The 26,988-nt window shown below is 43.2% G+C and overlaps 1 protein-coding gene across 1 annotated transcript; it reads right to left on the bottom strand.

Annotated features, from left to right (window-relative positions):
- Nucleotides 1-13,400: 13,400 nt before the first annotated feature.
- Nucleotides 13,401-25,665, bottom strand: LOC133115315 (fascin-like). Its single transcript, XM_061225167.1, has 5 exons — nt 24,719-25,665; nt 19,635-19,791; nt 17,961-18,082; nt 17,014-17,181; nt 13,401-16,077 (listed from the first exon to the last, which is right to left on the bottom strand). Exons 1-5 carry the CDS (start codon nt 25,539-25,541, stop codon nt 15,872-15,874), a joined length of 1,476 nt encoding a protein of 491 aa, XP_061081151.1. The 5' UTR covers nt 25,542-25,665; the 3' UTR covers nt 13,401-15,871.
- Nucleotides 25,666-26,988: the final 1,323 nt, after the last annotated feature.

Below are 26,988 nucleotides of genomic sequence, written 5' to 3'. Positions count from 1 at the left end.
CGACAAAGCGGTTCTGCCGACCGCTCGACTCTTTTTCGGGGCGAGTTCTAAACCTGAACAGGAAGCAGCCTCCATGTCTTCCTGCTTCTAGGAGAGGGCAAACATGACAGGAGGAAGCTAAAGCGGCTTCACTTCCTGTTTTCTCTGGTTACAACACACAGTGTCAGGAAAGTCCCTCATGTAGCCAGTAGGGATGAAGGCACAATACCGAAGTGCTATGCCGGACAGAGTTTTTAAACGGACAGTTAAAAAGTTTGCGAATGGTGCTGTTCAACCACTGGCCTGAGGAAGGCGGTAGTGTGTGTTATTTTTCAATTTTCTTTGTGAATAGAAACATTTAGTCAACAGTTATTTCGCTGAAATGTTGACAGTTGTTGTCAACCGAGGCAGGAGGGCAAATTGCTCTGTGACTGCGTTAGTATTGGATTTTCCTCCAGTCAAATGGGTTTACCGTTTCAACCAGGGGCCGTTCCCTCTCATTTCCCAGAGCTTTCCCTTTATGCGTGGCGTCATGTTTCCATCTCACTAAGCTTCAGACAGTCTCCACAGACAGAGCCAGGAGTGCTTTGAGGGAGCAAATGAGAAGGCGTAAATCTTCATTTGTCATAATCCTCTTTTTACATTACTTGGTATACAATCACAACAGTCCTTTGCAAAGGTAATGTGGCAATATCTGTTACATGCATACCACAGGATAGCTGAAATTATAGGAAAAACAGCAGTCAAATCAAATAAAGCAAATAAATTGTGACATTAATGACCCAGTATATGAAGTGTTTCACAAGAGCTGCTTCATAAACACTACACAGACATTCACGCATGCTTTTCAATAATCACTAAGGGCCAGTGTCACAGACACAGATTAAGTTTAGCCCTGGACTAATTTTAGTTTTGTAGGGAGAATCTCCATTTCTAAATTGAATTTAGTCTCGGGCTAGGTTTAACTGCTGAACTGGCCATAAGAGGCATATTGTGTATGCTACCATAACATGCAAGATGACCATAAAATATGTGATTATATTAATTGTCCCTCATCATTCATAAATTCTTATCAGCAATCACATAGCTCACAGCATTGACTGTATGTAGTCTAGGCTGAGATTACTGCAATCACCATCACCTCTACTGTGATGCACTAGAATAGTAATTTCAGGGCAACCTTTCCAAATCACAGAATATGATGGAAATAAGAATTCATTTTTATGATTGATGTAATGCCCCATTTTGTGAGTACCTGTTTATTACAAAGCAGATGTTTTAGGGTCTGTGGGGTTTTCGTGTTTGGATTCACTTCATCCTCCATATACTAATTATGCTGTCAAAGTACACATCCTGTCATACGACTGCTGTAATGAATGGTCTGGGTTCTGTCTTAAATTCCTTTGTGTAAACCCAGTCCCAATGCAAAAGGCCATACACATGGAATTGGTTTCATTATGTAAGCAATGACAACACTGACATCCGCTCAGACTTCATAACCACGTTCCTAACAGTTTTCATGGATACCTGCACCACTTCCAAGAAACTTGATACTGACCTATGTTTTGAACAGCTAAAAAGAGCTATGTGTTGTGTGTATCACAAGAGATCGGATATCTCCATTTGCAAAAATTTAAGTAGAGCTCCTGAAATGCTCCTCGGTTTTGGGATTCTACCCTGGTTATGAACTAATCCTGCAGTATAGAACGCCAAAGATACCTACACTGTGAAAAGTCAAGAGTTCAGTTTCATCAAATCCTTTGGAACTATTGCCTTGAAATATTAGAACTGGACAAATTCATCTGTTCAGGTATTCACTGGTCTTTAACCTTGAAGTAAAATATTTTCTCTTTTTAATGGAGATATATTTATTACATTTTGTTAGTTGGCATTTACAGTGGAAAATACTGTCCTCTTTGCTAGAGTCCTAATCCTGTTGCTGTTCTGCCACCAAGAAAAATTCTATTATGGGGCACTCCCTAGTATGTTTGCAACTGTGCTAAATTGGTTGTGATCCACAGAATCTGCATGACCAATTTAGCAAAGCAAGTCGCATTATGCTCTGGAAAAGGCCCTATGTGCAAATACGAGATGTCCTTGCTCTGTAGGTGAAAAATGGTGAAAGGTCATAGAAGAGATGTAAAATCTGATCCGAGAACTGCTGACATTTGCCACTGCGATTTGCAAACCTTCCTGTGTGGTTACCTTACCAATAGGGTCTGGGGCCACAAAGAAGGTACATTTTAGTTATTCTGTAATGACCTTGTTGCTTTCCTTCTGCTGCATAGCTTAGATACTATTAAACTGGTGGTTTTTGATTATACCAGACTATTGCCATTCAATATTAAAAGTATTTCTGAAAGTTCTGGAGAGACTTCCATTCTGTGAGACGTCCTTCCGTTGTGCTGTTAGAAATTGCACCATCTTGGATTTCAGTGGATCTCACCAGCTTAATCCAGGACATTTTGCCCAAATTGCATGATGCAAGTGATTCCTTTCTCCGAGAATGTATGAGGACATCTGCAGTAACAATCTGTTGGATTATTATAGACTGGTCGCATTCCTGCAGTCAGTTGAAAATCCATTACTTCCCCCCCCCCCTTTGTCCTTATAGACCAATAAATCACATGGCTTTATTTCCTTTACAATAATTATGCGTTGAGCCTTACTCAGCCATATATATTTGAACACAGAATAAACATAAAACAGTCATGGTCATATACACTCAATGACCACTTTCGGTATACCTATACCACAGCTTGTTAAAGCAAATATCTAATCAGCCAATTGTGGTAGCAACTCAATGCGTAAAAGCATGCAGACAAGGTCAAGAGGTTCAGTTGAGTTATTGACACCAAACTTCGGAATGAGGAAGAAAGGTGATCCACCGTGGAATGGTTGTTGGTGCCAGATGAGATTGCTGATCTCCTGGGACCTTCACATACAAGTTTCTAGAGTTTACAGAGATTACAGAGATTAGTGTGAAAAACAAAAAAACACTGGGGTGGCAGTTCTGTAGACAAAAATGTCTTGTTAATGATGGAGGTGAGGATAATGGGCAGACTGGTTCAAGCTGACAGGAAGGAGACAGTAACTCAAACCAAGCATTACAACTGTGGTATGCAGAAGAGCATCTCTGAACACACAACGCGGACCTTAAAGTGGAAGGGCGACAAGAGCAGAAGACCAATAAGTCAATTACGTTTCCTAAATTAATATGCTCTAAGGGTAAAACAAAAGATAAGGAATTTAATAGTCATCGGGTATAAGTCAAATTCATTTTTCTGGAGTTGGGCAGGCAGACCTGACATTTCACAGAAAAATCAGTCCACAGGTAAGCTCAGATGGTGTGGTTTAGAGACCAGACCTTCCCGGTTTCACCACAGGTGGGCTCGAGCCAGCCCCATTCAGCCCAATTTCCCATATGCTCTGTAATCTTCACCAGAACATCACACTGGGTCTCTCCAGCGAAGGAGGCCAAGGCCAGTTGATCACAGTTCAAGCTCTCCCCAGGCATCTGGCAGCCACGATGTCCACCTTCACAATGTCCGGTTGATTTAGAAACAGTGAACATGAAGGCACAACATTCAGAATCCTGCCTTTGGTTCTCTTTCTTATACAAACTGTATACTGTTTTACACGGTTAAATAAAGGTTAATTTTTTTTTTTTTTTTTAAACAGGAATACCAACTGTCTCTTTTTCAGATGTATGTGAAATACATCTCTTTTCCTTGTCCTCTCCTGGTCACATGACTACGGTGTAATGTTATTGTCATATTTGTCATATCACCACCTCCATATATCAGTTCTCTATAAACTACAATCTCACTTGATCTTACCCAGACTTTGTCATGCAAGACTCCACCAGGAAGACTGACCTCACTGTAAACAGCCCTGCCCCCGGACTTAGAGGATAGGGTACGATGCAGCAGGGATTCTAATGAAAGATATCCTGGAACTTAGCCCACAGAGCTTAGGTCAAAAGAAGACTGTGTTTATATGGGGAAATAGTAGGTTATAGCATTTACCAGGTCTTCTATACATAAACAATACACTGCAAAAAAACAATGTCCAAAACAATTTTTATCAAGCAAAATTATCTGCCAATGTGATGAGAAAATTTTACCTGACCAGACTTAAACCAAGAGAGATTTTTTTGCAGTACACAAGGACAATATCCAGATGTCCACTAAGGGTCCTCTGATGTGTAAAAAGAAAAAGGCTTCTTTTTAGATAGACCATCTATTTTTCTAATAATGATTATCATCTGTGGACCGATGGTCTAGCTCAGGGGTCGGCAACCCTGGTCCTGGAGAGCCGCAGGGTGTGCTGGCTTTCATTGTCACTTAAAAGATCAATAAAAGCAGTCAATTACACAGCTCACCTCACCTTGGGTCTGAATCGGTTGCTGATTTTAAGGTGAAAACAAAAACCAGCACACCCTACGGCTCTCCAGGACCAGGATGGCTGACCCCCGGTCTGGCTGCACAGAAAGGCACTGGACAGAAAAATGAGTCCCACAGGCCAGTTCTTGTGCATTCAATGAGCCCCTCCCCCCTTGCTTGTGATGTCATCCATTGAGTGGTGCCGCTGTGCTTTGAGTGATGATGTCACAGAGGGAGGGGCTCTGCATCGGACCAGAGGGGTGATGACGAGCAGCTCTTTGTAGTCCTGCATGCTGACCGCAGCATTACACATCTGGAACGTGGTTCCACTGTCTGAAACCTGTATGAGTCATTGCTGAAAACCAAGATGCCATTTATCAGCAAATAAGGCCATCGTCCCACCTCCATATTGAGTTCACTCTTCAAATACCCCCACATGCCTAGTAACCAGTATGGTCAGCATTTGCTTTTTACTTCTGCCAGGTCACTATTCCCCTCAGGATCGCTGTAGGGGGCGCTGTGTACATTCTGGCTTCTCTCCACAAGTCTGTGCTCCTTCTCCCACAGAGAGTGCCCTTGGCTGCTGACCGAGTGCCCCTGCTCCGGTGCCAGCAGATAGCAGCAGCGCCTGCCAGCACCTCCACAGCAAGGCCCCTCTGCTGGCAGCGGGCCCCCAGGCCGGGGAAGGGGGAAGCCTGCGGAGTGACACAGCGTAACCTGGATTCTGACCAGGGCCCGGGGCACTGCATATAATTGGGGTGGAAGTGTGGCCAGCCAGTGACTGCTTAAGTCTGTGTGTGTGTGTGTGTGTGTGTGTCTGCTTTTAAGGCAAACGAGGTAAATCCCTGGGCTGCCCCGGAGGGCTGACGCTGCGGTTTCCGGGTCAGAAACACAGGGGAAGTGAGGGGAAGGGTGCATGCGGGTCTCTGTTGCAGTGGCAGAGGCAAACCCATCAGAGTTTTCTTTTTTTAACAGTCTTTCAGAACTGCCACACAAATTAATCAATAAATACAACATTTTGATGTGCTTTCAAAAAAAAAAAAAAAGAAAGAAAAAAAAAACTTTGCTTGCCATGTATTGTCAGCCAAGCACTGGGGCAATTATAATGCAATGCATTATATTTAATTAAATATGAATAATTTGAAGTTAACGGCTGATATTTGGGGTGAAAATGCCACTTCTGTGGAGCCGCCTGATCGGGTGCCTGTTACTATGGTAACTGTGCAGTGCAGGCCTGGCCCGTGCTTTAGAGAGCACGGCAGCTGGCAGTGGGGTTGGGCAGTGTCACATGTGTACTGACAAGGTCGCGGCCCTCTCCAGCTGCTGTGCTGGACGACGTTCCTGTAACAGTGCCTGGAACGCGGTGTACCTACCGGCCATCGCTCCTGGCTATACTCACATATGAAATACGAGGTGCACCGGGAGTTAAAGACGTGAAATTAGACCAGGTACCTCTAGCCATGAGTTTGCAGCAGAAGGCTTGTCTCTCCCGTGTAAACAAACTAGATTCAATTAACATTTGTCCCTCACTTTGATTTACAAATAAAGCCAAAATAAACCGTATCAAATAAAATAAAATAAAACATTTCTTCCATTTCATTTCTGTTTGGTGGGTCCCTAGACCCAACAACCTGTGTTTGTGAAGGTAAAACACAAGTGATGGCCAGTCAGATGTTGACTGAATCCAGGCAATGGTTTACTGTATTATCTCTGGTTAATTTGACCACTCGTGAAAACTGGGGGTGGAGTGCCTTTCGGCCTGTCGGTACAAAGCCGTGATCTTAGTGGCCTGCCCGCAGTTTGGTTCAGCTCCCATAACTCAATCTGAGGCCACCAGCAAGGCAACAGAGTCCCTGGAGCTAGATGACCACAGCAGTCACAGACAGCGACGTCCTTCTCGGTAGCTGGCAGATGCATTGTTACAAAGGCCATATTGCCGTTTTGTTGATCCCCTAGGATGTTTTATAGAATTAAAGATAATATCATGGGTAGTTCTTCCGCTTGCTTCTCCTATTACATTAATTTCCATCGAGTAATATTATCAAAAGTTACAATAAAATGTAACAGACACAGTACATAGTGCACAGGCTACTGGCACAACACAATCGCAAACTAGCCACGTCAAGGCTACATGGCTCAGTATGGCCTCCCAGTGAGCAAAAATCTACAATGTGTTTTATGGTTCTAGGTCGGCATAGGGCAACTGACATTAAGTGTTTTATCGATTTTTCACTTACTCTCGCTGGTCTGGGAATGTTGTCGGCCAAGTCTGGTACGGTTGTTTACATAGCTGGTGGATGCACTTATGTTCTCTTTGTAAGCCGCTCTAGATAAAAGCATCTGCTAAATTAATGGAATGTAATGTAGCACATACAGCCTCAGCTTTCAGACACGTCACATTGGTGATAACTAACGGCACCCAAGAGCGATGAGGAAACGGCTCCAAAGACTCCAAAGATTTTACGACAGTGTGAAGACAGAAAAGTGGTAATCAGGAGAACTCGGAATGCAAGGCACCAATTAATGAAGTCTAGCGGTTGCGGTTGTGGAAGGTAGACCCCTGATTTTAAAACGCACATGCAAAATGGGATGAGATGGATCTCAATGTGACATCCCGGTAAAAATAAATACACATTCAGTTCTGTGCGGGTCCTGGTTGCATTGTTGAACCCAGCTAGCTGAACGCTGACAATTTCACTGCAGCTACCAACAGACATGTGACCAGCTATGTGCCGACAGTGGTTTTGAATAGTGCACTGCCTTTCAAGAGGCCAAGAATAAGAAGTGTTTTAAAAGCCACACTACAGTGCATCAAACTACCCCCTACTAAACAACAAGCCTACTGTGTCCCTGGGAGGCAGGGAATTCCAGCAGCTGGCTTGAAAAACAGGAAGTAAGAGACAGCGCATTACAAAAAGCTGCCTGTCCTCTCTTAATGCTACAGTTTTAACAGCTTCTGCACCCACTGCATGTGTAAAAGGCTGTTTGTATGCAGAAAGAAAAGAACATTAACTGCAGGTATCACAGGGTAATTCCCAGTGGCTCTAGGGCAGTGGGCTGGGATGAGCCTGGGGAACTAGGTTTAGATTGTTGGGTTGCATTTGTTTGGTTCAGCTGTGAAGGGGTTTTCAGTGAGGTCAACTATTAATTTCATTTGTAGAGAAACATATAATAAACTGGTTGCAGTTCGACTAGACCTTTTTTCGACCAGAAATTAATTTTAATTCAGCTGATAATTTGAAGGAAAGAGCAGGGATTCCTCCAGTGAATTATCAGCATGATTGGGTAGCCATTTTATTGCATTCATGTGCACAAATTGAGTTGACTAATTGACACTGGCTGGCTGTTGCCAGTTGTCACCATCTCAAAAATGTAAGATTAGTGTCAGAACAAATTGAGGACACAGCCTCTTGAGAAGTATCAATGACTATATCTGGGCCAAACATTGAGATGCTGGCTCTGGACAAAGTTTGATTTTGGGAAGTGGGTAGAGACTGTGAAGCTGAGGTTTGCCGGAGGTTACACTTCTCTTCCCTGTGGAACCATTCACCTTCACAACCTGTCCCCAATCTACTCTTGGTTACTCTTTTTCATTATTCAGGCCAGAATCATGTTATTCTTGAGGACACAACAGAAACACTGAAATACTTTACTGATTAGGCTGAAAGACCTTGACGAAGGGCCTATAAAAATATAATTGACAATTTGTAGTTCTGTGGCATTTCCTATGATCTCCAAGCACCTCTGCGATTTTAGGTTTTTACATTCATTCATCCGTCAAGGCTGACCAGCATTTTAATCTCCAGTTTTTCCAGCATCCTCTTCCTCCTCTGAGGATAAAGGAGGCCTGTTCAGGGGAAGTATCTCAGTAGCAGGAAAGCATATTAAAAATGACCCCCCCCCCCCCCCCCACCCAAGTCATGTGACCCACTGAGACCCTTTGTCCTGGCTCTTCTGTTCTCGGAGGGCTCTGTACTGTGAACCGTGTCGGTCCCGCTAAAGCGTGAATCCTCATTCCTCATTCTCCTATTGGGGTTCAGAGGTCAACCCATGACAGCTGCAGCAATCAATGAGCTGCTGAATTAAGAAGGAACATAGGGGCTTATTATGACAACTGAAGACACAATGGAGATTTTCTCTTTTTAGACTTTTCAGTTTGGGTCACTCCTTGTCAAACAAAGGAGTAACCCTAAATTGACTCTGTAGGTTAATCCGATATTCCTCTTTGGGTTGTCTACAGCTTCCTTGCTGGCCTGCATATTAGTAGAAATCTTGTCCACATTTACTTCCCAAAATCAATATTTTCTTTTTTTCTGTGCAAACCTGCTCATAAAAACAGATGGTGATGGATCGTTAAATGCATAGCCTGTCTGAAAAACAAGGCATTCTGGAAGCATTCTTGCAGTCCTACCCCCCCCCCCCCCCCCCAACCCCCACAAGGTCACAAGGCTTTCCTCTATTTTATTACAAGAAGATATGACACGCATGCTCTTTTACTTTCCTCCAGCACGGTCACTCATGATCACACAAGATGCCGAGCCAGCAGCTAGCACCATACGGGTAACCACTGACACACATTTCAGTGCTCTACATCAGAGGTCACCAACCCTGTTCCTGGAGATCTACCGTCCTGTACGTCTTCACTGCAATCCACATTTGGCACACCTGATTCTACTAATTAGCAGCTCAACTTGATCTTTATCGGTTGAATGAGGTGTGCTTTGCTGAGGTCGGAGTGGAAACAAACAGGACAGTAGATCTCCAGGAACAGGGTTGGTGACCCCTGCTCTATATGAAAGCCTGTCTGTAACTGATGGCGCTGCCATCCTTCTACTGGCAGATTCATGAAAATGTCCCACTGGCAACCACACACATGCAAACACATTTTAACTCAACAGTGTTTAAACAGGACATAATGCTGCAGGGAATACCAAACACAGAGGATATTGGTCTTTGTAATAACAAATCAGAAGAGTTGTTGAAATGTAAGTGCAACTAAATGTGCAGAGATAACAGTTTGAGTTATTTCTTAAGACAACACTTAAGACAAACTTATTTCTAATTACATTATTCATTAAAATGTTCTTGTGTTCCTTTTCAAACTTTCAATTTGACACGACATTCTCATTGTCTGACTAGACAAAAAAATAGAGGTAGCTGTGTACATACATCTACTGATGCCTCTGGACACATCTTCAGTGATGTTCCTGGAATCATCGGGTGTTTCGGGTCTTTCAACATCATACACCCTCCTCCAGGTGACCCAACCGGGGCTGATCAGCCCCGGCTTGTGTCCAGATGGCTAGCTACCATGACTCCATGGCTCTCCTCTTTTGAGCCACAGCCATCTTGAGGCTCTCTCTGCCACATCGGTGGTACTGCGGATGGCTCTCTTCTTCCTCTCTCCCACGATGCCTAAGCTACTGAAGGCTCTGGCTAAAGAACGGGCTACGAAACCCCTGAGGTAGTATAAATAGTACAGGCATTTCTTCTTCTTCTATTTCTGGAAAATGTATACATCCATAATTTATGGGAGGACTCTTATAAGCCCCTTAGGGTTTCTTTCCTGTCCCAGACAAGTGTCTTGCATCTTATGTATGATGTTATCCTGCTATGCTCTTATGATTTTTGAGCAAATAAATGAAATAAAATAAAATATATAAGCCTTTCCCAAAGCAAGCCGTTCATTCACAAGCTGGCACATGCATGTTGTGAAGCCAGTTGGCTGAAAGACTGATCTTCCGGTGGAGTGCTGACCACTGGGACTGAGCTTCAATTAACCCGGCTGACATTTTCCCTGCCTGTTTTTGTAAACAGTGTAAAATGGATTACAGTCTCACAGGCACTACTGTACCGCATTAGCCCAGAGCCCCCATTCTTACATCTGAGAAAAGCTCAGCCTGCCCGTTCAATGGAAAATAATTAAAATTCCCAAATTCTTTAATGTCATTTATGCTAAATAATCTAGATTGATTCTGTAGGTTAATCTAATATTCCTTTAACCTCATCAATTCAATTCTTCCCTCAATTCTAGTCTTGAATGTTAAACAATTCTAGTTCACATTCTTAAAGCCTTTTTCAGACAAGTAATCATAGTACATGTGTGCAGTATCTGATGCATGTATGATGCAGCTGTATGGTATACAGTTTGCGTGTCAAAAATTACTTCTGCTTTATATTAAAAAGTGGGAAGCAATTGTGACTGTCACTATCATGCTGTATCATGTTTAGACTGAATACTTTAAGATACTTTTTACTTCACAAAGATGCAACATGTGTGATTTAGCCTGGTTACAGTTACAGGATAACAGATAGCCTACTGTTGATAATGCTTACTACTGAGAATGTGCAGGCAGAGATTGTGAAAACAGAATATCTGGGGCAGGTCAAGAGCTGCAAGATTTCTGAGTGAGGACAAGATATGAAGATGGAATGCTCAGAAAATACAATAAAGTCATCTTGGAGAGTAAATTTGTATAACCATCTGTTTAGAAATGGTTCTTTAGGAATGGTCTGGAAAGAGAGATGATTTTATGCAATAAAGCAGGGGAGGTCACGGTATATAGTGGAATAAAACAAATGGTAAATTTATATAGCGCCTTTATCCAAAGCGCTGTACAATTGATGCTTCTCATTCACCCATTCATACACACACTCAGACACCGACGGCGATTGGCTTCCATGCAAGGCAGCGACCAGCTCGTCAGGAGCATTTGGGGGTTAGGTGTCTGGCTCAGGGATACTTCAACACAGCCCGGGCGGGGGGATCGAACCGGCAACCCTCTGACTGCCAGACGACTGCTCTTACTGCCTGAGCCATGTCGCCCCTAATATGAACACAAGTTATATTATATATCTAATACATTTGCAACACTTTTTCACCAAATCACTGTTGCACAGGTTGCTGCATTTCCTCAGAATATACCATTTATCATTGCCAAGGCAAACTTCCAGTTATTAAGCCAAAGCAGCCAGTCGTGTAGTGAGATTTGGTGCTTCACTAGCTTAGTTTGCTCCAGCTGTTGCTATGTAACACAGACTAGTGGCTAGCTGGCTAGCTAACTAGCAAATCAAAACAACCAATTCATCCTAGACAAATCACTATTAAGTGATTTGCTTAATAATACTTATTAAGCAGAATTCCTGACACAATAATGTTGGCATACACAACAGTGTTGATTCAAGGAATTAATCTGTAGTTCTAAAGTATCAAGTCCACAAAATAGTAGTCAGTGTCTTTTTTACATCAGTGAAATATTTGTCTTTGTTCCTCAAAATTAAGCAATATTGATTCACAGTCCTGGGTGACAAGAATAGGCTGTGCTGCCTGGCTCAGGTTTGTTGGAAGTGGGGCACCCGGGTGTGTGTGTGCACGTGTGTGTATTTGCAACTATACTTTCCTCCAGGGACTTTCAGCGCACTTGTCCCTGGTTATGGATATGCACTTTGTTGTACATCGCTCTGGATAAGAGTCTATAATGTAATGTAATGTGTGTGTCTACACAAATGTCAATTGGTTCCACTGACCATGTCCTACTGCCGTGTTGGTCAGTCAATTCAGTTGTTCCAGGAGTATCTTTCAGACTGCAACTAGGTAGTGGCATTAAATACCTTTTATCTTTACGCCAGTCAGTAATCAATTTCAAAAACCCAATTACTGGAATATAGTAAGCCATTTCAGTGTAGTAATTACGCTCACGTATTTCACTTGTGTAACGTAAACATTACCACCATTTGGTGAAGACTGGACGTAGAAACGGCACAGCTTCCTCAAGGAAAATCTGTGTTCAAAAACACATCAGGACACTTCAAAAAATTGTGTAATAGCAACGTTACTTAACGATTTCGTTGTCCACAAAATATGACGGTTACCCAATAAACAGCTAGGCTTCCTTTGCTCTGCAAATCTTTCTATTTATTGATAGAAATAAAAACAAAACATAAGCAAACGCTATGACAAATTAACGGCTTTTCAGGACTTTGATCTAAATGTAAGAGTAGATGCAATATTAGCAATGACTCAGTTTAATACTTCATCGTCATTTTTCATGAATACTTTCCTTATTTTAACTTACCTCTTCACCACATTTAACTTAGCAGCAACCAACAAATGTGGCTCGGCTAGCGGCTTAACTCAGCAAGACAAAAGGAAAACATGCCCCAGGAAACCGAAAAGGTCTCGTCGGATTCGTCCTGGCTTTAGGCTCGTTAACGCTTCATACAATTCATTACGTTTCAGTTAGTAATTATTAGATTTGTATTCAATTTTGCCTGTTTTAACCATAGACTGTAGAAAATTTGTTTTTAACTGTGTTCCTCACCAAGTCAATTAATTCAGTTTGTGCGTTCTCGTGGTCTCAGTTTGAAGTCTCTCATTCGATCTTACAGTTCGCACGTGAGAACCAATCAGAATAAAGACTGGCTGCCAGTTCCTGAGTTCCTGAGTGCACCGTCAATACACCATAAACACTGAATATATTAATTATTATTTTAGAATACGATGCTAATTATATTTTAATATGCTTCCTCACTGGATTACAGATACAACAGTAATGCAGAGGAGGAGTAGCAACTGTGTGTAGCACCTCCAAGATAGTTTAGCCTATGACTGATCAGAAATATTAAACTACATCTAGGGCAGCTCTCTAGATGGAATTTCATTTCCAGATTTAAGTTATGAAATGTTTTTTTTGAAATGGTGGAACGAAAACATTTTACAATATAGGCCATAGTAGCTAATGTTTAGTTTTACTTCAGCGATGATTAACATGTGCCTGGTCTCTGTGCAGTGAATCAGCAGTCGCAATATCACAATGTAAACCAGGGCCCCATAATAACAAACAGCACAAAGGCCTCCCTGTTGGAAGTGCTTCCCTGGTGTAAAATCCAGCTCTGACCAGCTTGAAATACCAGCTACCAGCTGTTTCAAAAAAGTGAGTAAAACAACCGGAGAGCGTGTGGGCTTCAAATGAGTTTTCCTCTAAATAAATAAATCAGGTTTTTCCATTTTGTCGTCAAAAACACTTTACACACAGACAGGTTTCATACGCAAACTTTATTTGACGTTGGATTTAAGTTATACAAATGGCACATAAGAAAAAGGTTTACGAACATTATCAAAATGATAAAAAAAGAAGATTTGCCTCTCTGAAATCAACAAATGGAATGAATACTTTGGATGACCACTACTCTGACCACTACCATTCCTTTTGCCTCACATACTGTATATTCCAGAAACATCCCCCGCTTATAACCATTCTCTGTACTTTGCCATCAGAACTGAAAATTGTTACTTCATAATAATGGGACTGGTAAACGCGGGTGCAGGTCCAAAAGATAACCTTCATGGATGACTTGTATGAAGTTCAAGGCCAAGGCAACATTTGGCACAGTAGTAATCTGCACCGTTACTGTATTTGGTAACAGTGGACAACAAGCATGTACGTTCCCTTCAAGGTAACATTGGGCATTTTCTATTGTTCTTGGTACACAATCTGCACACTGTGCTTATTGCTGTAGATGTTCCATGTGATGCTGCTGGACCAATCATGAATGTGTGCGAGTTGTGTGCAAAGAGAAAAGTTAAAATGTACTGTCATTCATTCAGGGAGTGTATGATACTGATGCATGCTTTTGAACTTGATGAAAGCATCCAATTCCTTCTAGGGACCATTCCTTTCTTTATTTACAGCTGTTTACCTAGCAGCAACATAGAGTGGCGTTTATATGATTTGTCGAAGATGACTGGACGCATTTCACTGTCATTCATCCCAGCTATTGTGCTGCACATCGAAATATTTTTCATCATAACAAATATACACAAGATCATTCCTACAATTTCCCCTGTTTGACTGTTGCCCTGTTTCACTTCTTATTAACTGACAGCCTATCAGCTAGCATTACACAGACTGAAAACAGCCACAGAACTTCATGGCATTTTGACTCACCAATATAAAACATGAAATTAGAGCCCTGTGGGCGGTTACACCTTTGCAAAACTAGGGGAATGCATATCATTACCCCTCTCATGGACACATTACACCATGCAGTTCAGTTATTTTTCCAGTTAAAGTATTTGCATTCCTGATAAATGCAAATAAAGGCTTTTAAAAATGCAAAATGTTGAACCTGCAACAATAACTTATAACCTGCAATTAATACAAATGTCAGATACAGAACCACACGGTACAGGTAATCACTTCATTTTCCATTTAAAGTAAATTACACCGTTTCCTATCTTCACATTGCTTGGTATTTGCTTTTCTGTCAGGCTGTGAATCAGGTCTTTAGCAGTTGCTAAGCAACACAACTGAGATGGGTTACATTTTTGCAAATTCATCTTCATTTTGAGCCAAAAACAGAATTAATTTCCAGTTTCAATTTTCTCTATCTGAGCAATTGAAATACACTTCTATACCACGGACAGAGACTCCAGTCGAGATTATACGAGTTGGCATAACATTACAAATATCCCATAGATGAACAGCTAAGGACACAAAGACAATGTTGTATGAAGTGGCAACACTGGTGTTTGGGACATTTCTGTAAGTAACGGACCAATTATATGATGATAAATGAGGGTCATGTGATAAAGTCAAAACACTGTGAACATACCATTGAATACTGCCATTGATTGGTCTGTACAATTTAAACACTTAGCATTAGCATCAAATACAATGTGCTGATTTTCTCAGGTAGAGTAGGACACTCAGGGTAATGGGTTTATGAGTATGTAGATATCACATGTCTGTGAAAGTGTGCTTGTCAAAGAGGGGCTGGCAAAAAGCTGAAAGACACGGGAGCTTGTCTTCGTTTTTGCCAGAGATGAGCCTGGTGCCAGAGAAATGTCATAGTGACAAAATATGCAGAAGTTGAAAATCCAGGTTCAGAAGTAAAAATCCTCTGCATTATTTTCTTCCAGTCCCCTTGATTTGGTAATTAGCACAATGCTACAGCCAGGATGTAAAACTGAGTGCAATCAGCTGGCTGAGTTCATGGGTAGAAGAAACACATCACAGGACTTTTACGTTCTGATCCCTGGATATTCTGCCTCTGAAAACAGAGGGAACAGAAGCCCTGGGGCTGCTCGCAGCATATGAGCGACCTTTATGAGGGGGATGGATGGAGACGCCAACCCCAAGCTTTTCGGCCCGCAATCGACAGTCCTTACAACGCTCCCTTTAAGACCTCCCATGGACAGCGTACGTCCCTTTCAACCATCCAAACCCCACGCATGCATGCAAAACCACAGATTAAAAAAGTGTTGGCAGACTTGGTACAGCGGAGGAATCAGTTTGGGGTCTACTGGTTATGTGGGCACACACACCTTTGAGGCCTGGGCTCATTTGCCAATACAGCCCAGGTGTGTGTGTGTGTGTGTGTGTGTCCACTTAACCAGTAGGCCTGGCCCCAGACTTCCCTGACCCCCTCTCTCAGACCAAGCCTTTCCACAAAAACAAAACCTGACAGAAACAAAGCGAAAAGCCACAGCGGTAACTAAAGTGCTTCTAGTACTCCCACATGGTGGAGCTTTCGATGGCGTCAGCGTTGGCCCTCAGAACGCCGGCGTGGTCTCCTCGGAGGTACTTGCCATCGGTGGACTTGATGGCCACCTTGTTGTAGTCGCAGAACTCCAGCAGGAACTCGACGGGCGTGTCGCTGCTGCTGATCACCGACGACTCATTCCCCACCATCCAGTACTTCCCGGTGGAATCTGAAGGGGCGAGGAGAGGGGTCTGAGGTATGGACTTACATGGCGTTAACAGAAGAACTCTACATTTATTGAGCAGTAGAATCTAAGCTCCAGTTACTCAGGTCCCTGTCCTCAGTGGGCAGTCTGGCCAAACAGTACCAGTAATTGTTCAGTTAATTACCTGAGAAAAAAGTAAACCAGGATTCAAGAGCCAGATTTCTGTATACATGACCTATGCTATAAGGGAAGCTGCTAAGCAGACTGAGCTATGGTGTGCAAATTAGTCGGACAGTGAAAACTAATGACTTACCAAAGCGATAAAACCTATAGATGACATAAATTTAATGGAAGCCATCACCACCGTCTATATCGCATACATGATTTGGTAAGGAATCCACACACCTAGTTCTCAAGGCCTTACTTGGTGATTGAAAAGAAACCACAAAAACCTGCAGACACCTACAGAAGCCTCCTTGGAATTCAGTTTGACACCCCAGGTCTATATTAACAGTGGTGATGCAAAGTAACTTTATGTATGAAGTACCATGATCGTGAACTAGACCAGTGTTTCTCAATTCCAGTCCTCAAGACCTACTTGCCAGAAGGTTTTTGTTGTAACCAGGAACTCACACACCTGGTTTAATGCCTGGATCAATCAAACCACCCAAAATGCCCTTTACTAGTTCAATCAGGTGTGTGAGTTCCCAGTTACCACAAAAAGCATCTGGCAAGTGGGTCCCAAGGACTGGAGTTGAGAAACACTGAACTACTTGTCATTATATAGACAGAAGTTCTCATCTTAATAAACTGGAGGTGACTACTGACGGCAGCAGGCTTACGAGAGGGTGTGCAGTGAAAAAATGTACAGACTGATGAGCAAAGTGGGGAAAGCTGAGTGTGGGCATCATGAGACCCAGCTCTCGTGGGGCGGGCCAGCCCCTCTGCGGTGCGACTCACCGCTGAGGCTGTAGGCTCCGTTGTGGAACTCCAGCTGGAAGAGGTCGTAGGAGGAGCGGTTGCAGTCCAGGGTCCCAGTCACCCTCCTGCAGCCGATGAAGCCGTGCTCACCACGCAGGACGATGATGGGCCTGTTGATCAGCTTCATCAGAAACTCCTCGGTCTCCCCTGAAAGGACACATGGAGGGAACGTTAAGGCTTGGAATAAAAGCCCTTCTTAAGAAGTGGTTTAGTCTTATCTTAAATCTTTTTTCTCTCTTTCAATGAGAACATTGTTTTAAGTTACGGTTTGCTTGACAAGTGAAATTTTCTTTAAATTTCTGAAAAACTGTCTCACCTCAATGCAATTTTTTTGTCCTTTTTAGCAAATGAGTCATAGAAATAACATTTTAAGTCAAAAGACTTTTTTTTTTTTTAGTGTAGACCATTGGGTTAATTCCATAAACTCCAAAAGTACTAAAACAAGCCCTATTTTTGTGGTCACAAATCTGATACTTTGCAAAATGTACATTGCTCTGTGTTGATTTCCTAGAGGAATCCAGTACTTCAGAGTACAAGTTAGTTTTAATTTAAGTTGATTTCAAATGTAGGTATTTTAGATTATTTCATGACATTAAAAACCTTAAATTCATGGTCGGATAAAATGGGACAAAGACACAACTCACAAAATACAAAATTACATAATAAAACAGGCACTTAACCAGAAAAAAAACATCATGAACTTTGGTTGTGCCAAAGGAACAGAGAAAACCCATCCCAAAAGCGACCATACAACAAAAAGTTAGACGCAATCAGAGCACTTCATCTCAAATGAAAGAGAAAAAAAACACAAGCATGTCAATATATAAATTGGGAACAGCAGCGGATTTTATAAAAGTTTTATCAACATTTAATCTATTTTATCAACAGAGATCAGCGAAGCAGCCAAAGTGTGCTCTGACGCTCACCCGCGGAGTCAATCGTGGCGGCGAGCTGCCCGTTCTTTTTGGCCGCCACATATTTCCCATTGGTGGCCCTCAGAGTGATTTTCTTCTCACGCCACTCAATGTCAAAGTAGCAGTTGGCAGTCCTGTCCACGAAAAAGGAGGTAAAGAATAATTTATAACAAGAAAGCCAGACAAATTAACTGGACTAAATCGAGAACAAAAGAGACTTCTGAAGAGATACTTTTGGGCCAAATAACTGGAGACAAAAATAACTTGAGACAAAACACACTTTCACACTATTCACCATGAAACATTGGATAATAAATAACAGACAAAACAAGGCAGCAGCGTTCTTACTTTGGTTTGAACAACAACATAAGTTATCAAGTATAGCCAAAGACAAATAACTCAGTGCTCAAATCAAGCATTTCCTGACTGCCTGCGTTCATTAAATGAAGATGTAGGCTGTGATACTCAATACTCAATGCACAATCATGCCCAATGGTCTCAGTTTCAGTTCATTAGTCAAAGGAGGGGAGATGAAGGAGCTCACACTCCATCAGATGTGGTCTGACCTTTGACCTTGGGGCACATGGTGGCATGGTAACACATCCATGTCTGGTGCTACACAACCGCTGGGCCAAACTCCATAACCATTGCCCAACCCAGTCAATGTCCAAATACATTATTTTTTTCTGGGATCAATCTTTTAAAATATAGCCTTCTGTGTTGAAATATGGAAATTTTCTTATATATATCTCAAATACATGTACACTGTAACTAGTGCAGAGTTTGTAAGTGCTGCACTTTTCAGTATCACTGATGTGAATGTGTAAAATAAACAGAGTTATTTTTTCATGTGTGCTGTGTTTTGCACTCAACCTCAACTTCTCCATAAGTTTGGGAAGCACTGTGCCAAAGAGTGCTGTCAAGGAGGCCATGTGAAGAAATTTAAGCACATACGGTTTTTTGCTGTGATATTTAGCTATCTTTGCAGTAATATAATGATTTAATAGAATGGTTTAATGAGTAATTTTTATTTATACTTTCAAGCTTACATTTGTAAAATACTGCTCTTAGCAGGGAAAATTGCATGGTGATGAACAAACAGAACCTACTTGTATCATTTTTTAATCTTAAGGACTCAGCATTTATAAAATTGAATGAAGTTTTAAGCTTCTGTAGTAAAACTAAATTGATTTATATAGCAGCCTGCTTGACTGCCCTTAGAAGGCTTTTTGTGCCTTGAAATGAATGAGTGCCTTCCCTCTCAGCTTGATTGGCATGGGCTCATATTACATCAACAGCAAGGGCCAATCAGAAGCCTCCACAGTCTGAGCTCATGGGGTGGGGAGGGGGTGTGGGGGAGGACCTGCGCATCTACAGTGCCGTCTCTGTGCCAGGGGACATGTTGTATAGATGGAATTTATGGCAATCATATGGCTGCTGATGCTCGCTAATGACACTGGGAATTTAACCTGCTGGGCTGGTGAAGCAGCAGTAGCCCCCATTCTCTCAGAGCCCGGATGATGTGGTGCATTCTGGGGGAGTTGGGTAGCACACACTTGATGGAGGGTTAGGGTGAGCATCGAGTATGTGGTACATTCTGAGGGAGTTGGGTAGCACACACTTGATGGAGGGTTAGGGTGAGCATCGAGTATGTGGTACATTCTGGGAGAGTGGGGTAGCACTCACTTGGTGGAGGCAGTGCACTGCAGTCCTCCGTTGGCAGTGAGGGTCCAGTATTTCCCATTGCAGGTCCTAAACGAGCACTTCTTTGTGTCCTTGCTGATCTCCACCTGGAATGTTTCCTGGTCGCTCTCTTCATCCTGATTGGCTGACAGGTCCATGCCTGAGGAGCCGGGGGAGGAGCAACATCAGAGTCAGGATAGTATCGTCTTTTTTAATTTCACACTGCCGTTCATTAAACGCGACCGCAACCAAAACAAGACAGCCAAGAAAAAAAAAAAGACAGCCATAAAACCTAATCCAAACCAGCATGTGACCAAGCGAAAATCAGCTTTAAGAAGCAGTAGAGATTCAAACTCGGAGATTAGGGATTATCCTCTCTCTCGATCTCTCTCTCTCTTTCTCATGTACAGTGTGCTTTTTCTGCCACAGCAGCAGCCACCTACTTCCTGCTCAGCCAACACCCTCCACGGTCTCCATGGCTTTGTGGGAGACAAGATGGAGCATCTGACCCGTTGGAGCGACCTCACTGCCCCTCCTCTTTTCATTCACAGTCCGCACACCGCTGCACCACACAGAGTTAATCTCCTCTGGAATTCTGGGCTCTTCACACATACCAAAGATCCTGAATCAGATTACATTAACAGCATGGAGCAGCCCTGTCCTAGCTGCGGACCACATCCAGCTTGACGAGCAAAGTTCCCATTAAAGCATCTTGGCACGATGCTTTAATACATTTCAATACATAATAAGAGCTCAATGATAAAATGGGGGTTTGCTGGGATGGCAAAACGAGGATTGGGTCTCTAGAGATGCTGGTTAATTTGTGTTTAACTATTCTGTATATTGTAAGACTTTGGAGGGATGGCCATTAGGCAGTTATCTGGGCTTATGCAAGCATTGTGCTATTGTTTAACAAAGTGAGGCCTTTCGACAATACACCCAATTCTCCACATCTTCTGTGCTGCGCAGACACTGTCAATACAAGAGAGTTCTCTGTCATTGTTCCCGTCACACAATGGACTGAATGGGCCCCCTACCCATTGATTCAATTCATGATAAAATTGGCTAAATTATTAACACAGAACATCCTCTGGGCACCTCACATTTCCCCCATAGTCATTCTATTGGATGTAAGTGATAAACTATAACGAGACAAGAGTCAATCCGCTGGGAAAAACAAAGGAACGCGAGTCTGCTCAGTGTAGATGAGACTTTCGTTCTGGTTTATATCAAGAAGACACGCTGCAATTGATCTTACACTCTTTGGTAAAAGCCCTATGATTTCCTCCTCTGCATTTTTCGCACTACTCATTTGAGACAGGGGTTATGTTCCAGAAAATGTCTGATCTCTTGAGCCAGACCAAGTTTCCACAGAACTGCAGTGAGAAAGAGGAGGAAAAGAGGCTGGCAAAGATGAGAAACACATGGGCCAGACTGGAGGTTCAGAAGCCAGGATCCGTGGGGGAGGATGACAAAGGAGTTTAAATGTGCTTTAAATCAGTCTCCAAGCAAGAACATAATTCCAGTGGTTACAATTCGTGGATGGTTGCATCTTCATTCAACATATTTATGGCTCTATATCACAGTCCATGATCCTACAACAAGCGTTGAAGTTCTTTGGACTAGAATTTTTTAGGGCCTTAGTCAAGGGAGTTGTGTAAATAATGAACACACAAATAAAAAATGGCATTTGGTCACAGTTATCCTTGAGGGTCCTAGAAGGTAAGCCGCCAGCGCCAGCCATTCAAACGCTGGTGTAACGATTAGATAATTCTGGAATGGAATTTTGAAAGAACATTCCAAAGAACTATCTGGCAAAACCTCCTCCACTTCCCTTGCAGTGGGCCTCCTACTTCATCACCATTTTCATCTACGGTGTGCTGGCCTTCACATCTCTCCCTGCATGCAAGTGGCACCGCAGGTAATGACTTAGCACAGCGCTAACCTTAGCTCTGCAGTCTGAAGCAGTGGGTCTCAAACCCACTTAATAAGCAAAATACGCCTTCGGGCCCCTTATTAAACTGCAGACGTATGCTGAAATAAGGAATCTAAATAGTGGAACGTTAGTCAAAGCAAGGGCATGTTTGGTGCACATAATCGCTGAAGGTTCCAGTCTGGCTGGTGCGGGTGGCGAGAAACAGGATCTTTCGTATTTATACTGTGACTCACCTCCGCCACACTCATGAAACCACCAGTGGGTCCAGACCCACAATTTGGGAGATGTACTTCAAAGACATGCCACTGAAGTGAGGCAGAGGGAAAGTGAAAATTTGGGCTGGGGGTTTGGAGTCAGAGGAAGGTCTGGGACGGACGGGGCGGTCTTAGACAGCGAGCGTGGCAGGAGGTCAGTTTTTCACTGACAGGCGTGATACAGGCTCACACTCTCACCTCTCACCTCCGTATGGCTCACACCCAGGGCGGGGGAGGACAGGAAAGGGTAGTGCCCCGGTACTGCGTTACTGTTACTTTCACACACACACACACACACACACACACACGCTCGTCTACATCATTATCAAGCTACGCAGGTCATCTAACCATAATCTAGTATGGTCTGTATATTCTGGATATTTCTGTGCATCCCTCTGGACAAGAACATCTGCTGAGTGAGTGATGTCATATGAAATTCTCCTGTGCCTTCACAGAAATCTGAATTCTCAAAGGTGATTGGGACAAGCGCATTAGATGTAATCAGACAGGTCTGATTATCTGAGTGTTTTTTCAGCTTTTTGAAAGCCCATCCCCTCCCCCCTCCACGACTACAAACTACAAAAGGTTGAACGAGCAGGCAGGGCCGCTCCTGGTAGAGGCTATATGGTCCTATAGTAGACGTACCTCTAGATAATGAGCGAAATGGCGCGTGATTGTTCAGATGCATTAGCCTGGTGTATACAGGGGGTATTTCTGTGTGCAGTCTGTGCTCTGGGACTCATGTCCCAAAGGGGCCCCCATTGTTCAGTGTGCCAGGCTGCAGAGTGGAGGAGATCAGCAGGAGTGCGGAGAGAGTCCTGGAGAGATCACCATGCCTTTGTTGTCCCCCGGTCACACCGACACACGCACACATGCACACACACTCATTCTCTCCCGCTCTCTCCCACTCACACACGCAAACACATGCACAAACCCAGACACACCAACACACACACACTCATTCGCTCTCTCTCCTGCTCTCTCCCACTCACACACACACAAACCTCAACACACACAAACATGCACTCTTTTACTGTCTGTCTCTCACACACAAACACTCTCCTATACATACTCTCTCTCACACACACACACACACACTCTCATGCATTCTCTCTCTCTCACACATGCACACACACCCACAATTAACATACAGACTCATGATACGCACTAAACATAAATACTAATTTTACAGAATTTGAGCTTAAAGGTATTTAATTCCTGCGGAATAAAACCTCATCTTGCAATATAGCTAAGAATGAAAAAACCTTCGAAAAAACCTGCTCTTCCCGTGGTTAAAAACGTAGGCTTTTAGGAACGTAGACTTCCACGGCACACACAGAAAGCAGCTATAGCATCCAGCGCAGATGCTCCGCTCGACCTCCCCGCCTCACAAATCGCTCATTGAGCGCAGACCGGAGATCCCCGGGGATCAAAGCACCATCGCAGCCTTTCAATAGCCTCGCACAAAGATCCTATTGAGCGTCAGAGCCGGGAAAAGCAAGGCCCCGGTCCCTCGACGCGGCTCGCTCTACAGGACCCACGTGTGCCTGCCGTGAGCCTGGCACCCAGTCAACAGACGGGCACGGGCCTCCATGGGCCTCCTGGCCCTGCTTGCCAAGGCCGGGTGAAGCGGCTTTGAGTCTGTCCGCCGCTGTTCTGAGCGGGGCACACGACGGCTGGTTAACTCAACAACTAGCCCCTTCTGAGAACGATATCAATAAAATAAACAGTTTCGGTGCAAGGAGGGATAAACCGCAGCATGCGGAACACCAGTCTGAACGCATTTGAAAGCATTTTATTATCTGTAAGGGAAGAAAGTATACTTATTTATTGCTGGGGAGCTGATTTGTACTTCTTCATCAAACAATACAGGTTGCTCATTTCAACACGTAGAGTCGATGTCATCAAATCATCAGGGTCAGCAGATCTCTTTTATCCCCCCAATGTCAAGTCACACATTCTCATAAGCGGATCTTTTTACCTTTTACTTAATTTATGATACCATGGCTATTTTCTAGTTTGATCCCCAGTTATAGTTTAATCTCCCATTTGATGTCATATTCGCCCGATTCCCATCTGTACTGCTAAGAGTAAGAATTGCATAATTCAGTAGTCCTGCTATTATAGAGTATTAGCTCTACTGAAATCCAGTCATAATCTACTTTGTATATGAAATGTTTCCACCAGATGCTGCTTTCAAGTAAATGGCTTGTTTTGAGGTGCAATCATGCTGTGCGACTGCTATTGGATGTGACACATAATCTCGTTAAGATGGACACCCCTTCTCAAGCAGGCTTATCCTATGTTATTGTCTAAGGATGTAGGCCTCACTATGTGGTACAAAAGTAACCCAATATTGCACTATGGTTTTTGTAATTTAGATTGTTAGCTTTACATTTCTTAAACTGTGAGAACCTGATTGTATATTTCCCAGAGATATAGCCTACTATTAGTGTTATAGATCCTTCATAGATACCCAGTCCAGCAGCTGAAGCAAGGGCATTGTTCCATCCTCGTGGGATGCATTTGCGATGCATTTGCATTTTGGTACCCAGTGAAGGAGGCGTAATACTAAACCTGAATAATCTTCTGTGTCGATAATTGCTTTTTTAATTAATTTTCGGTTTATAACCTGTGACGATTAATGGCACATTCTGGCACGCATTGGCTGCTTTTAGTTCATATTTCATTGCCGATATCGTGCTACAGTACTGGCCTATTTGACCAAATTTCGAGCTTTTGCGTTTGTTTTACCCGGTAAGAGAATATAGATTCGCTACCGTAGGTTTAGCCGTTTTAGGACCACCTTATATTCCGCACGTTATTCGCAGTGTTTCATTACGCATCTGAACATAAAATGCAGCATCAAGTGAGTCGGTACATGTGAGTGAACATACCTTGTCTAATGGACACGTTCCTGTCGTTGCCAGCGGTCAGCACCACCTGAGGATGGCTCTGCTCCATGACAAATAGCTCGTCTTTTCCGACCTTGGAGCTCTTGCCAGATTTCATCGTTCCGCTAGGACCAGAAGGCGCTAGGTATTTCCCAGCACAGTCCCTGAATGCCACCTTTCCAGACCTGAACTCCAGTGTGTACCCAGTGGTCTTGTCAGGCTTCTGGACCAGTGAGCCGTCGTTTTTCAGGAACCTATAGTCTGACGTCTGCAGGTGATAGCGCTGGTCCTGAAACACCAGAGTGACCAGGGAGTCGACCCCCCAAGGGACGTCCCTGTCGATCGCAATCTCGTCGTGCTTGGCGCTGAGGTGAGCATATCGTTTTCTCGTGAGGCTGAAGATGTTGACCTGGGGATGCATTGCAATGTGCACGCTCCATTTCTCGGCGATGGAGATGGTCTGGGCGAAGCAGGTGATCCGATCTTCTGTGCCGCCCAGATAGCGCTTGTGTGGCTCAGACTGCAGGGACCACCGCCCATCGTCGTGAGCCGTGATTATAAACCTGCAGTCCACGCCGGGGGTCTCGCTGTCACCTGTGATATTGCCATCTTTGTCAGCCGCGATATACCTGCCCAGGTGACTCTTCAAGAAGACCATGTTGGAGTCGTCCCCGTTCTGCTCCAAGGTCCAGATCTGTTTTTTCTTCATGGAGGTAGCGGACGCATTGATTTTGAACCCAAACGCTTCAGCGGTAAGATACTTATTCCCGCAGTTGATGAGCCCAAACTGGATCTTGAGCATGTCGCTGGTTCCGTTTGCCGTCATGGTTGCTGTGGGTTCCGTAGGAAGGTGGGGTCGGTTCTGGAAATAAGATGGTCTAGCAGTAGAATAGATGTGATGCTACCACACGGTTTCTTTGTTTGGAGCGGGAGCGCGCCCTATACTGCAGCCTCAGACAGCCCGAATCCAAAGTCACAGCTGCCGCTTTTATACAGATGAGTGATGTCAGGTTGCCGGCCCCGCCTCCGCTTGAAACTGAGGAGAAGAAATCTGCTCAAATCACACGGATACAGCGCGGATACAAGGTTATCAAACATAGTGCATATTTTTTGCGCAATCATTGGTACGGATGCCAAGCATAAATTACAGATTTTATTCGTTTTAATTTCATAATTTAGGTCTGGAAGATACAAGATAAAAGCAGTGAAATAACGGTACGGTAGGTAATTGCATAAAGTGATGGACAGCTGGAAAGGAATGGGAAGACTGTTAAATATTTACTGTTTTTAAAAAGAAACGTCTCACTCTCAATGCGCGCAGGCATTATCACTTAATTCCTGCGTAACTATCAAAGTGTTATCATTTTAATAAATTTTTCCTCCGTAGTGAATGGCGTGAAAAAACTCGGAGTGAACTGTAGATTAATAACTGGGACGTGTCGCGTGAACTACATTCTCCCTCCGAGAAAACGGAGAGACAGAACACAAATTGTCTGTTCATACAATCATCTATTCATAACCGTGAAAAGGCGCTTTGAGAGACCAAAGAGATGAAGCCAAGTAAACAATGGTTCTATATACATAATGTTAGCATCACATTTTCGGATGCTTAAAAAATCCTTCAAGTCATTCACTTCAACATGGCGCCACAACAATCCTATTTTTAGTATCAAATGTGCATTTTAAACAGACTCTTTAATACTTATTTATATTTTGTATTTAAATAAAAGTTTTTCTAGAACTTAAAAAATTACCATACCAAATTACCAAAACTACACGTTTAAAAAAACTAGCCTATAGGTAACATGCACACAACTACTTTGTAGAACATGAATTAGAAGCAACAGGAGGTCTGGGATAATATATTGCAATGTCAAAATGTCAGCTTGTTGAATAGGATGTTAAAAATGTCAGAAATGTATTAAGGGATTGAAAGAGTGGTCATTTTGAGGTCAGGTCATTGTAATCACTGGCCATTAAGACAATGGGTGAGACTTTCCTTTGTGTGTGTGTGTGTGTGTGTGTGTGTGTGTGTGTGTGTGTGTGTGTGCGCGCGCGGAGGGAGTGAGGGTACAAGCATTAATCAAATGGCAGATGAGTAGTTTTGATTAGATAGAAAGGCCTGGAGAGAGAATGATTCATCAGTAGATCCCATCGAAGTAATCCTTGCTAAGGTCACACTGACGCTCCCATCAACAGGAGCGAATGCAGCAGACCTATTAATGTGGCTGGGAGGCAAACAGTCAGGCACCAAATGAAACCTGAGTCGCTAC

This window comes from Conger conger, chromosome 16 (genome assembly GCF_963514075.1).
Source record: "Conger conger chromosome 16, fConCon1.1, whole genome shotgun sequence".
NCBI lineage: Eukaryota > Metazoa > Chordata > Actinopteri > Anguilliformes > Congridae > Conger > Conger conger.
This window is presented reverse-complemented; position numbering and strand designations above follow the sequence as displayed.